The 13,167-nt window shown below is 32.0% G+C and overlaps 2 protein-coding genes across 2 annotated transcripts; both read left to right on the top strand.

Annotated features, from left to right (window-relative positions):
- The first annotated feature begins 1,657 nt into the window (after nt 1-1,657).
- On the top strand, nt 1,658-4,794 carry LOC129952640 (maltase A1-like). Its single transcript, XM_056065378.1, has 5 exons — nt 1,658-1,889; nt 2,416-3,600; nt 3,660-3,858; nt 4,424-4,564; nt 4,622-4,794. Exons 1-5 carry the CDS (start codon nt 1,745-1,747, stop codon nt 4,689-4,691), a joined length of 1,740 nt encoding a protein of 579 aa, XP_055921353.1. The 5' UTR covers nt 1,658-1,744; the 3' UTR covers nt 4,692-4,794.
- Nucleotides 4,795-5,379: 585 nt separating this feature from the next.
- LOC129952757 (maltase A1-like) lies at nt 5,380-9,779 on the top strand. Its single transcript, XM_056065569.1, has 5 exons — nt 5,380-5,617; nt 6,102-7,286; nt 7,912-8,107; nt 9,252-9,392; nt 9,457-9,779. Exons 1-5 carry the CDS (start codon nt 5,476-5,478, stop codon nt 9,521-9,523), a joined length of 1,731 nt encoding a protein of 576 aa, XP_055921544.1. The 5' UTR covers nt 5,380-5,475; the 3' UTR covers nt 9,524-9,779.
- The last annotated feature ends 3,388 nt before the right edge of the window (nt 9,780-13,167 follow it).

Here is a 13,167-nt window from a genome sequence, read left to right as displayed (position 1 = left end):
ATTGTTTTTTGAAGTGCGCTCTTTTTTAAAATATAAAAACAATTTTTATTTGTAAGCCTTATTTACAGCATTTTAAAGTACAGAATTTTGAAAACAGAATACTTTTTTTTATAAAACATCATTATAAGTATTGTTCATTAGCATAATGTTCTAATGTACTTCCCTTGAACAATAACATATGTATGTACCTATAATAATTCATAAGTGTTTGAAATAATAAAAACTAATAAAAACACAAACAATATATGTACATAAATAGTATCTACTTCTTATTTTCTCTTTCTTATTTTGTTCTTCTTAATTATTTTTACCTCTCTCACATTTGAACATGAATTTTTCCTATCATAACCAACAATTGCACCAAACTAATTGATTTGTTAAAACTTCCAATATTATGAGATACAGTATTTTGACAATTCAGCATTTTGAGAAACAGAATTTTAAATATACAGTAAGATATGAATTTCGATCATACAGTATTTTAAAATACAGCATTTTGACCCGCTCCACTTTGCTTCTTGAGATATGGACGACGAAAAAAACTTTCCGAATGCACGAAAACACGCACACAAAAACATCCCTCTAAAAATCTTTTGTTTAGATTCTAGGGACCTTGAAAATACCCACACAAAGACATCCCTCTAAAAATCTTTTGTTTAGATTCTAGGGACCTTGAAACTTTGAGAAATGTAAACTAAATTCAATTTGACAAATCGGACGGATTACAATAACATCTTATAAGAAGTTAATAAGGCCACAGTATAGGCCTATTCTCTTAAAAAACATTGTCATTGAGGTCTGTGAAACGTATTAAGCACAGTCATGTTTTTACATAAAAATTTATATTGTTTCAGGTTTTATTTCTGTTCACCAGAGAAGTAATACTGTATTATGGTTCAAATATAATGTGATATCTCTTTTGACATTGCAAAACAAGTATTTGATCACTGATCTCTTCCTCAATCAGTTCACAAAAAGTTAAGTTCACTCACCTTTATTGGGTGCAGAAACATAGAGAAATTCTAGAAAAACTCAACCAACGTTAAAAATGTGAAACAAATTTACCTTTACTGTCAAATAAATATATAAAACACTGGTAAAGAGCTACATGTAAACTAATGTTGAAACATGATACCATACACAAAACAAATCAAACCATCGCAACCCCTACTAATTTGTCAATAAACCAAATCTTGATGCTAAATACTCACAATAATCATTGTTCTTGACAGATTTCACAACGCTCATGTTTCTTGTACTGAAACATTAGGATAAGAAGGAGATAGTTTGCTAATATCCCGTCTACTTATGAGACTATTACTACTGTTTTCACTAAACAGTTTTGCAGATATACTTCGGCAAACTTACCATAATTGTGTACCTGCATTTTATACTAACCTACATCATATCCTTAAATTTCAACGATAAGACTCATTTGATTAGCTTTTTATTTGTTTAAAATATCAAATAGGTGCCTTAAGAGCCAGTGTAAGAATTTAAACGATTAAATTTCAAGAGTTCTTACAGCTATTCTTCTACATCTATTGACAATGCAATCGACAAAACTTTACTGGATAACATATTGACAAAGATATAACATATTTGTATTAACACATAATACACAAGGAAACCGCATCTATATAAGCCAAACGCGTTTATTTATGAATTCAAATGTAATTGACGCTTCTGTGTTCAATCGCGACAGAGCGTTTTAAATTAAAACTAGATAGAAATATAACCTAATATGAAGTTACACATAGAATTTTTAACTTTAGTAATCGCGATAACGGTTGTTAATGCAAATGATTGGTGGATGAATGGAAACTTTTACCAAATTTATCCACGATCTTTTCGAGATAGTGATGGCGATGGAATTGGCGATCTAAATGGTATGTACGCAAACTCCCCGAAATATTTATTAAGTGAAATTCTAAATTAAACTTAAAAACTACAAGTCGAAGAAAACGAAGAAAAAAGCAAGTTGCCCAATCACAGTTGCATAACTCACCAAAATTGGTTATTAAGTAGACTGAAAAACTAACAATGCCCGATTCGGAAGTGATTTAAATAATAAATAAAAGTTGTGTAACTTATGTTAAAATGAATTGACAACTGAGATTGACAATTTGAATCAATACATTATTTCAGTGACATTACAGTGTGTAACAAACCCCCAACATAATTTCGGTTCAAATTTAAAGGGCCCCTCTCTACACATAATGAACCTATAAGAGATCTACATTGTCTTAATTGGCCAGGCGATATTGTAACCTGGGAACTTATCAGTGTGGGTAGCATCCCAACCATAAAGTTTTTTTATCGTTTTAAAGAAGACAATTGAAGTTTTGTTTCACATCAACAGTGTAATTCATTCATTGAATCTTTAATTAAAAAATAACTTCATTTCTATTGCAGGTGTCACTGAAAAACTTCCATATCTCAAGGAGGTAGGATTCACAGCTGCATGGCTGTCTCCAATCTTTAAATCCCCAATGGCTGATTTCGGATACGACATTTCTGATTTCTATCAAGTTCATCCCGAATACGGAACAATGCAAGATTTTGAAAATATGATTAAAAAAGCAAAAGAAATCGGCATGAAGATCATTCTTGATTTTGTTCCTAACCATACCAGTGACGAAAATGAGTGGTTCAAAAAATCCGTTGACGGAGATCCAAAATACAAAGATTACTACATTTGGCACAATGGTGTAGTAGATCCAACCACTGGTGAACGAAAGCCTCCAAGCAATTGGTTGAGTGCCTTCCGATATAGTGCATGGGAATGGAATGATGTTCGCCAACAGTATTACCTTCATCAATTTGCTATAAAACAACCTGATTTGAACTATCGTAATCCGGCCGTGGTTGAAGAAATGAAAAATGTCATGCGCTTCTGGCTGGCAAAAGGCATCAGTGGCTTCCGTATTGATGCGTGTCCATTTTTGTTCGAAGTTGATTTGGATCGCAATGGATTGTATGCAGATGAACCACCAGTAACTTCAGGTTGTCCAGATCCTGATGATTATTGTCACTTGCAACATATCTATACCAATAATCTTCCAGAGACAATGGATATGATCTATCAGTGGCGCGAGCTTACTGAAAGCTTCAAAAAAGAAAACGGAAGTGATACCAAAATACTTCTCACTGAAGCGTATACCGATTTTGACATTATGATAAAATATTACGGTGATGGAAAACGGAAAGGCTCCTATGTTCCATTTAACTTTGACTTCATGGGAAATGTCAACAAGGATAGCAAAGCAGTCGATGTTGTTCAAAATGTAAATAAGTGGTTGAATGCAATGCCAAAAGGAAAGGATTTTTATCCGAATTGGGTATTGGGAAATCATGATAGCAAACGAGTTGCGTCCCGTTTTGGTGTAGAAAAAGCTGATTTGGTAAATATCATGCTTCAAACTCTTCCTGGTAATGCTGTAACTTACAACGGTGAAGAACTGGCAATGACAGATGTTTTTATAAAATGGGAGGATACTGTTGATCCGCAAGCTTGTAACGCTAATCCAACAAATTTCAATTCTTACTCTCGAGACCCAGCCAGGACGCCATTCCAATGGGATGCTTCACCTAATGCAGGTACTATTTTTTTGTTTGTTTTTTATTCTAAGATGTAACTTATCTTTGGTCCTAAAAAGGCTTCACTGAGGGGACAGAAACATGGTTGCCGGTATCGGAAGACTATAAAGTAAAGAATGTCATGATGCAAGAAAGAGCTCCCCACAGTCATTTGCAAATATTTAAAAAACTCGTTCGTCTGCGAAAAGAACCATCCATGCAGGATATCTCTAATTTGCAAATCAAAGCTGTTCCTGACAATATCGTTATATACAGCAGGTAAAGTATTTCGTCCATAAAAGGAAAATATTTATTATTATTAGTTAAAATAGGAACTAACTATAGACTAGATTAAAGCTACACTAAATTAAAATTTGCAGGTAAACTTAATTCGATTTCGAAAGAGTCTTCAAAATAAGGTTCATGTTCAGTACATGACAACTTTATTTTAACAAAATATACATTTTGATATCTATAATATACATTTTGGGGATGCTTAGCTTCCAGGCAAAGCATGTAGTTTGTGAATTAGAAACCCAAACTCTCAGGGTATCATAAAAGCCCCTGTGTTAAGCTTTTCGGTCTTGTTACCCATTGCATTAAATTTTCTTATGTAAATGCTCCGTTACACACTATACTTAATATCACAAGATCCTTAAAGCCGTCACTTACAATATTATAGGTTTGTTTAAGGTTCCATTAGTTCTCACTTATAAAGTTAGCAGGTCAATTCTCAAGTGATACATCTGTTATGAGAAGTCCTAAAATGTATTACAACATTTCTTTTTCTCTATTACAAAAAAATTAAAATCATATAACGTTTTTGAAATTTATTTCTTCTCAGGTACACTCCGGGCAGTAGCAGATACGTCATTATTTTAAATCTAGGTTCAACAACACAGACGATCAATATTAATGACCATTTCCCAGTAGGACAAAAAGTCGAAATAATAACCGCATCAATTTCATCAGATTACAGTGATGGGTAAGGCTTTCCTTTTAAGAATATTATTCTCATACCTAATTTATATAAACAATTTAGAGAGGTTGTTGACGCTGCAAGATTTTCAGCTAAGGGAAATGTTGGAACTGTTGTTGTTGCCGTTCAGTAAGTTATGTTTATTATAACATAACAAATCTATTTAAGAACAAAAATTGTAACAATCATAAGAAATAAATAATTTTAGTAAAATAAATTAAATGCAAAAAACGAAATTTTTGGTTTATTAGAAAATTTAATTAATTGGTTTATTTCAAAATTGAGAAGATTCAATGAAAAAACAGTTTTAACAAGCAATTTTATATACATATGTATGTATATATATATAGTAAAATACTCAAAAACAAAACTGTGACAAAAAAGATCACCATTCATAAGTGCTCTAAGACATATAATAATACAAATACTAAACATGAGTTGTTCAAATACTTTTTTGAAATTGAAAAGCAAGAAAAGATATCCTTATCATTTTCACTATCTCTTTTAAATGATTCAGAATTAGATGAGTACATAACTTTCAATAATTCACTTAAAGAGTCCCCTTTTGGAGCACCTTAGAGTACTCAAGTAGTAATATTAGTTTGATAACTAAATTGATAAAAACAATTAATGTTGCAAACAGTATGGTTACTATTCACTTTATAAAAATGTTCTCAGAGAAAATCAATAAGATAAAATTAGACGACATCATATTGCACAGATAGGTACTCTATAGAATATGAAAGGAAATGCCAAAAAACACAAAGTAAATATTAAAACAACCTTACATTTTCTATATAAGACGCTGTTTTTTACATTAGACCTTAACAGTAGTTAGACTTTCTGTATTCAATTAATACAGAACGTTTCAGGAGCGAAAATAATAAAGTATAATTATTTACAATTATACACCTAAAATGAAGCTTCTAATAAGTTTAGTCCTGGTGATAACGGCCACGTTACGTGTAAATGCTGATTGGTGGCAAAGTGGAAATTTTTATCAAATTTATCCAAGATCCTTTCGAGATAGTGATGGTGATGGAATTGGTGATTTAAATGGTGAGTTTAATCTCAAGATTAATCAGATAAGTTAAAAAACAAAAGAACTCGTCATTGGAATAAAACTTAAAAATTAACGTACTAGAGAATGTAGACCAATACAGTGTCTTAGTTGTATCTGCTTGTTTGCATATCGAACATCAGCCTAAGTTGGCGAAGTCATATTCGACAAACGATATTTATTTAAATATCATATTTTAGCAGGAAATAACTAAACAAAAAGCGTTATCTACTGCTGATTCCGCAACGTCCAGAGTCTAAAACTTACTAAGTGCAAACATTTGTTCAAGAAATTTAGTACATGAACAAGGATATTATGTTAGTGCGATCCATAATGGGTTACAAATAAATGTCTTCCGCTGGTCTTTCTCGACACAATCACAATATAAAGTAAAAACTGTGATGTGTCTTGAAGATGAGGAATATTATAGTTTCAGGAAATTTGAAATAGTGCATGTTAAATAACTAATTCATTTTCTCTTAGGTGTAACTGAAAAGCTTCAGTATCTAAAGGATGTTGGATTCACAGCGGCGTGGCTTTCTCCAATCTTTAAATCCCCAATGGCTGATTTTGGCTACGACATTTCTGATTTCTATAAAATACACCCGGAATATGGAACCCTTGAAGATTTTGAAAATATGATTAAAAAAGCAAAAGAAGTTGGTATCAAGATCATTCTTGATTTTGTCCCAAACCACACTAGCGACGAAAACGAGTGGTTCAAAAAATCCGTTGATGGAGATCCAAAATACAAAGATTACTACATTTGGCACAATGGTGTAATTGATCCAACCACTGGCCAACGAAAGCCTCCAAGCAATTGGTTGAGTGCCTTCCGTTATAGTGCATGGGAATGGAATGATGTTCGCCAACAGTATTACCTTCATCAATTTGCTATAAAACAACCTGATTTGAACTATCGTAATCCGGCCGTGGTTGAAGAAATGAAAAATGTCATGCGGTTCTGGCTGGCAAAAGGCATAAGTGGCTTCCGTATTGATGCATGTCCATTTTTGTTCGAAGTCGAATTAGACCGCAATGGATTATATGCAGATGAACCACCAGTAACATCAGGTTGTCCAGATCCTGATGATTATTGTCACTTGCAGCATATCTATACCAATGATCGTCCAGAGACCTTTGACATGATTTATCAATGGCGTGAATTGGCTGAAAGTTTTAAAAAAGAAAACGGAAGTGATACCAAAATATTGCTCACTGAAGCGTATACATCTTTTGAAAATATGATGAAATTCTATGGCGATGGTACTCGCAAGGGCTCTTACGTCCCATTTAACTTTGATTTCATGGGAAATGTCAACAAGGATAGCAAAGCAGTCGATGTTGTTCAAAATGTAAATAAGTGGTTGAATGCAATGCCAAAAGGAAAAGATTTCTATCCGAATTGGGTATTGGGAAATCACGATAATAAACGATTAGCATCAAGATTTGGAGTTGAACGTGCTGATTTGCTCAACATCTTATTACAAACTTTACCAGGAAATGCTGTAACATACAACGGTGAAGAACTGGCTATGACCGATGTATTTATAAGCTGGGATCAAACAGTTGATCCTCAGGCTTGTAACGCCAATCCGAATAACTTTAATGATTACTCACGTGATCCAGCCAGAACACCTTTCCAATGGGATGCCTCTCCTAATGCAGGTTTGACTATAGTAACGTTTTAATCGGGCTATATTTTTTTTGAATTACAACAATGTAAAGTTTACTGTGATTCTTCGATAAAAAAAAAAATTGAGATATTTAATCAAGTAAGGGAATGCAATAATGAATCACCTATCATTTCCAATCACTTGGTTGCAATGCATTTTTTGCTACCATTTAATTCAAATTTGAAAGTTAAGGTTATAACGATATTGAAGTATTTTCAATCATTACATGTACGTGACTGTCGATGTTTGAAAATACTTTAAATAAATACAAAGAATGCAAAAGAATGTTACGACTTAAGAGGTATCAATTGATTGCAGCAAAATGGTTGGAAAAAATTTTTTTTTTCCAAATGATTTGGGATGATGATTTCAAAATTGTTCTGCTAAGTTTATACACAACTATGTTTATATCCAATTCTGTTGTAAAGATTCGCAATTCAAAATTGTATGTTGTTATTTGTAAAATTGTATAATGTCACTACCTATGCATAATTATTATTCAAACAAAAAATATAGGCCGTAAAATAATTTCAAGTGTGCGTTTTCCGAAGAAAACTTTGTTAATAATTTACCTTATAGGTTCAGACATTACATGAATTTTCTAATTTTTTTATTAGGTTTTACTGAAGGTTCAGAAACATGGCTGCCAGTAGCACAAGATTATAAGACCAAAAATGTATTGATGCAAGAACGAGCTCCCCACAGCCATTTACAGATTTTCAAGAAACTCATTCGACTACGAAAGGAACCGTCAATGCAAGACATAAATAACTTAAGCATTAAAGCGGTGGATAATGTTGTTATCTACAGCAGGTAAGATATTGTGTTTGTTTGATGGGGAACCCATAGTTCTAATGTTTGTTATCTAACTGACATGCAACTTGAAAACCATTACCAAATAGAAACATCATAAGTTGTTATTTTTAAGTAGAATAAATTTCATTCTTGTCATAAACATAGTCACCGCCAAATAAGAAAACATCGTTCCTCAGCCGACTTATAACTACTAATAACTGTCCTTCAAAAATTAAAATAGATTGTTGATTTTTGTTTTAAGAATAGTTTGCAGATTCTAATATTTCTATAAATATTTGTATATGCCATTCTAGTTTTTAATTTTTAATCGGATACAATTTATAAAATGTTTTTCTGAAAAAATTGTTTCGAAATGTGGCCAAATGGCATATTGCGAAAATTTCATATGGCCTCATTCAAGCACTACTATTTATCACTTCAATGAAGTGTCTTTTGGATACGATAGCTATATGACACGTGATCTTTATTCAAAACTCGAAATATTTTTTTAATATTTCGTTGCATAATATATTTATTTAGTGCATTGGTCTTGAGTTCTATCCCTGTCTGTGTCATCTAAAGTTTTTTACCGGGTACCGACTCTTGCGAGGAATTTACAAATTCTCCAAGAGAAATTCTTGTCATTAAGAGTGATTTCAAAAATTAGCCGTTCGGATTCGGCTTATAGGAGACCTACCTCCATTCCTGACAACATTACTCCCACACAGGAATGGTTACGAGTTGTAAGTCACTAGGCCCTAGTTCTCAAACGATTGTTGCGCCACCTAAAAAAATATATGAAACAAGTAAAAGTTATTGCATAAGAGAAAGTAAAATACAAACTTATTGGAAGTTAAACAATGAGACCAAACGAAAATAAGAAAATTACTTCATACAATTTTTGACTCAAAATCTTAGGACCGATTGACTTTTCTCTATATGGGAAACGGTGGAAAGCTTTAGCCTTGACATCAAGTATACAAAAATATAGAAATACCGGTTTCCATTGGTTGTTAACTATTTTATTTTTTATATAATCCTACTCACAATAAATTTTCTCACATCTTCTTACATTTAGTTAAAATATTCCGTAGAATATTTAGTAGCCAAATAAGTACTTACAACATACAAATTTAATAATGTTTTTTTTTATTTTTAATAGATATACCCAAAACAGTGATAGATATGTGATCATATTAAATTTCGGGAAGACGGATCAATCTATCGATATAAGCGCTCATTTCCCAACAGTTAGGCGAGTGGAAGTTATAACCACATCAATTCAATCCAACTACAATGATGGGTATGATGACATGTTTTGTTGCACAATACAAACTTCTGATTTCTATTTTATTTATTTTCCATAGAGAGGTGATCGATGCCACAAAGTTTGTTGCTAAGGGACAAGTTGGAACTGTCGTTGTTCAAATTTAAAATATATGCAATACATATTACACTATAATAATTTACTAAATGTTAAGTTGGAAAAAGTATACTGCATAGATCACAACCAAATTGTACATAATATTTAAAAAATATGACTTTAAAATTTCTAATGAACAAAATTTAAGTCTTAGTAAGAATGTTTAAGTTTTTGATTTAATAAAATACAATATTTTTAAATTAAAAAACAGAATAATCTTTTCTAACTAAACCACCTGCTTCTATGGAAAATTGTGAATTAACAACTATAAATCATCTCGCTAGTGCATTAAATAAATAATAAAATTTAAGTAATAAAGTGTCTTTTAGTATAAAGTTGTCATCTAAATAATAGGACCTTAGACTCAAAAGTCAATAAAATCATGCTTTTGAGCTTAATGTCAACCATCTAAAGTTACATGGGAGAGTCGTATGAGAAAGTCTGAACTCTTTGACACATCTAAATGAAAAAACCATCTTAGGTCAGAAATAGAGATCTTTCAAAATTTTAAATCAAAATACATCAGAATAGAGAAATAGTTCACTATTTAACAAGAATATATCTACATATATACATACATACATCTAATTGGTAATCTGTCAATGTATATTTAATAATACTAATACTATCGATGTCCTCAATTTTAATCTCATTCCAAAATGTTTTTAGAGATAACCTAGATTCGAACAAAACTTACATTTCCGTATAAGGCTTTTTGACGCGATGGAAACTGATAAAGTACTTTTTTTTTTAAATAAGTTTTGTCATTAAAAATAGGATCCACATCTTCAATATTTCGTTTAATTATTTTCAGATTCTTATTTACTAAAACCTAATAAAAACTTTGTTTCCCCACTTGTTACTGGGATAACATTTGCCTTCAATGCTTAAACCGTTTTAAGATTGTTAGCTTCATCGGCCCTTAACAACAAAAAAGTCCAAACCTCATGTCGTTTTGATTCAATTTTTTTCAGGTGATATGTTCACAAAATATTCGAGTTCAGATTTTTTGTTGAAAAATAATAAAATATCTTTCATCACACATCACCTCCGCGACGATCACTGCTAATATCGACAAGTAAACTTTCCGTTTTGCACGAGTAAAAAGTTTGACCAAGTGTGTAAACAGTGTATGTAGGTACTGTACACTTAGTCTAAAAAGTCTGTAATGACCCTTGTTTGTTAAAAATGTTTTAATTAAAGTTAAATGAAAGAATATTTGAATGTCAAAATATAAATACATTACTAACTGACCCGGCCGCGTGTTGCTGTGGCTAGCGTATTTTGTCATATTACATTGTTGTAAACTATTTAAGGGGAACGGCAGGAGAACGTCAGACATGGGCACCACCATGCTTTTTTACATAGATGACATTTCTAAAAAAAACATGTGACCTTCATTACAGATTTTCTACTACCGCTATTATTAACGAAGATGGAAACTTCAAACGTGGTATACAAATTTACTGGTTGGGATTTGGAGGGAAAGGACTTTGAACATAATTGATCAACATTTTTGTAAAGTAAATAACATGTGACAGTTAAACTTATAAATGAGGTAGTTGGGGCGAATAGTTTAGAATCTTCTAACAATAATATTTTTTATTTTGAATTATAAATAAATTCTATTTAATTTATCACTAATCGGTGCACAATATTTGTTTCAACCTGTCTTCCGTTAACACAAATAGGTTCGACGGTTTTCTTAAACGTTAACATGCAACACGTATGTATTAACATATCTGCCCATGAGGAAAAACATTGATTTTCCAAATCTAAAACACAAATGGACATTGTTTTGGCCTTAAGTCTTATTTATAGACATGGCAAAGGCTAAACGGATTGGAAAATGTAACTTTCTGAAGGGTATAGTAGAATCCGATCGTATCGATTAATTTAAAAGACATCAGATCGCCTTGTAACAACTGTTGCGTATGGAAGTTAATTTCGTCAACATCAACATGTTTGGCTGCCAAAATCGCCCGATCATTGAGCCATTTATCCATTCAAGTAATTACTCTGTAAAAAATACTCTGAATCAATTAATATTTTTCTGAAATTAATATTTTACTTCTAGGTAGTTTTAATAGAACAAATTGACTGGATTCCTTCCGAAGACGAATCCTGCCTTGAAGCCTCTCTTTTTTCTTCACAATTGGAACTATCTTTTTTTCGATGAAATCCTTCTTACTGACTTACAGCAAGAAAACTGTATTAAAAAATCAAAAAATCGAATTCCGATTTAGTATTTTCTTCTGACGCTATTTGTACTTTTGTTCTAGAATCCAGAATGTTGATAATATTGATAAATATCACCCCCCTTTGGACATTTTTCTTGACTTAAGTTATACCTTACTAAATCCAGTAATTCCTTGATTGATTATTTAATTTTGATTTCAGAAGAGCTGATTTGCAGTTGTTGTCTGGAGATTTAACCATTTCTGGAATTTATGATACATTTGAATTTTCTAATATTGACGAAGCAGTTTCAAATTTGTATAAGACCCTTAATTATTGTTTAGGTCTTATAAAAAATTACCTTTTAAGTAATTAAGAAATACAAACTTTAGCCACCCTTAGTACACAAAAGAATTGTGTTTAGTGTGTAAAAAAAGAAGTAAGGCATGAAAAACTTACCTCAAAACTCTATCTCCAATCAACTTATCTTTTTATACGCTATAGTTACATATGTTGGAAACTTGTAAACTTAAAGAAAAAATCAAATGGCTTTCTAGTTAACTTCACTTACAAGAACATTTCATAAGATATTTCCGTGAGTCATTTGTTAATAGCCCTGAAGAAGTTGATGAAGTATATTTTCATAATCTTCACTCCTTTTCGCAAACTAGCTGTAGTCACATCCCTGTGCAACACAGTGCGGTCCTTGATCTTTTATCCTTGTTAAATGATGACCGCTCAGCCAGTAACGATAGTATTAAAAAAGTGTAAAAATGCTTTAGTTAAGCCGAATTTCCCAGCATATAGAAATTGAATAAGTACTTTTATATTTTGAACTATGTTAACTTAGTTGCTTAATAAAATCTTGTTGAACTGGATGTGTTCCGAGTCTTATTCAAATTTTTCCAACAAAAAGTATGGGCCAATGATCCAAGTTTTAATTAACAAGACACGTTAAGGTCAGTCCTTATATATACGGAACTTTGGTTAAACCTCAGTTAACAATGCGAGCGCTGCTGAGATTGAAAGCTGGGTACAGAAGGGTGAGAAGGCATTAGCAACAATTCTATTGTATGTACAGCCAATGCAGTTGAGCCACACCAAAAATTGCAAAACCGCAAAAAAAGCGTGGATTAAATTGTCGGAGGTACATCAACCTAGTGGTCCAGCTAGGAAAGTAACACTTTTTAAACAGCTTTTGTCATTAAAATTAGACGACAGTGGTTCAGTTTCAAATCATTTAATTCAGTTTTTTACTACGGCCGACAAATTAATAGAAATTGATATAAGGCTTCAGGATGAGTTGCTCGCGATCATTTTGCTGTCTAGCCTTCCGCAAAGCTTTGAAAAGTTTGTAGTTGCAATTGAATCCAGAGAAATGTTTTGCCTTCTATCAGTGCTGTTCTTATTTTTGCTGAAGACATGAACATTTTTAAGATACAAAAGTCCACCAGATCGTATCCTTTTAAAAGCTGAC

Source organism: Eupeodes corollae, chromosome 3 (genome assembly GCF_945859685.1).
Source record: "Eupeodes corollae chromosome 3, idEupCoro1.1, whole genome shotgun sequence".
Taxonomy (NCBI): domain Eukaryota; kingdom Metazoa; phylum Arthropoda; class Insecta; order Diptera; family Syrphidae; genus Eupeodes; species Eupeodes corollae.
This window is presented reverse-complemented; position numbering and strand designations above follow the sequence as displayed.

Excerpts from the sequence above, each read along its gene's own strand:
- LOC129952640 (XM_056065378.1), top strand. The coding sequence starts at position 1,745 with ATGAAGTTACACATAGAATTTTTAACTTTAGTAATCGCGATAACGGTT. Across the intron at positions 3,601-3,659 it reads GGATGCTTCACCTAATGCAG|GCTTCACTGAGGGGACAGAA; the intron begins GTACTATTTTTT and ends GGTCCTAAAAAG. Across the intron at positions 3,859-4,423 it reads AATATCGTTATATACAGCAG|GTACACTCCGGGCAGTAGCA; the intron begins GTAAAGTATTTC and ends ATTTCTTCTCAG.
- LOC129952757 (XM_056065569.1), top strand. The coding sequence starts at position 5,476 with ATGAAGCTTCTAATAAGTTTAGTCCTGGTGATAACGGCCACGTTACGT. Across the intron at positions 7,287-7,911 it reads GGATGCCTCTCCTAATGCAG|GTTTTACTGAAGGTTCAGAA; the intron begins GTTTGACTATAG and ends TTTTTTTATTAG. Across the intron at positions 9,393-9,456 it reads CAATCCAACTACAATGATGG|AGAGGTGATCGATGCCACAA; the intron begins GTATGATGACAT and ends TATTTTCCATAG.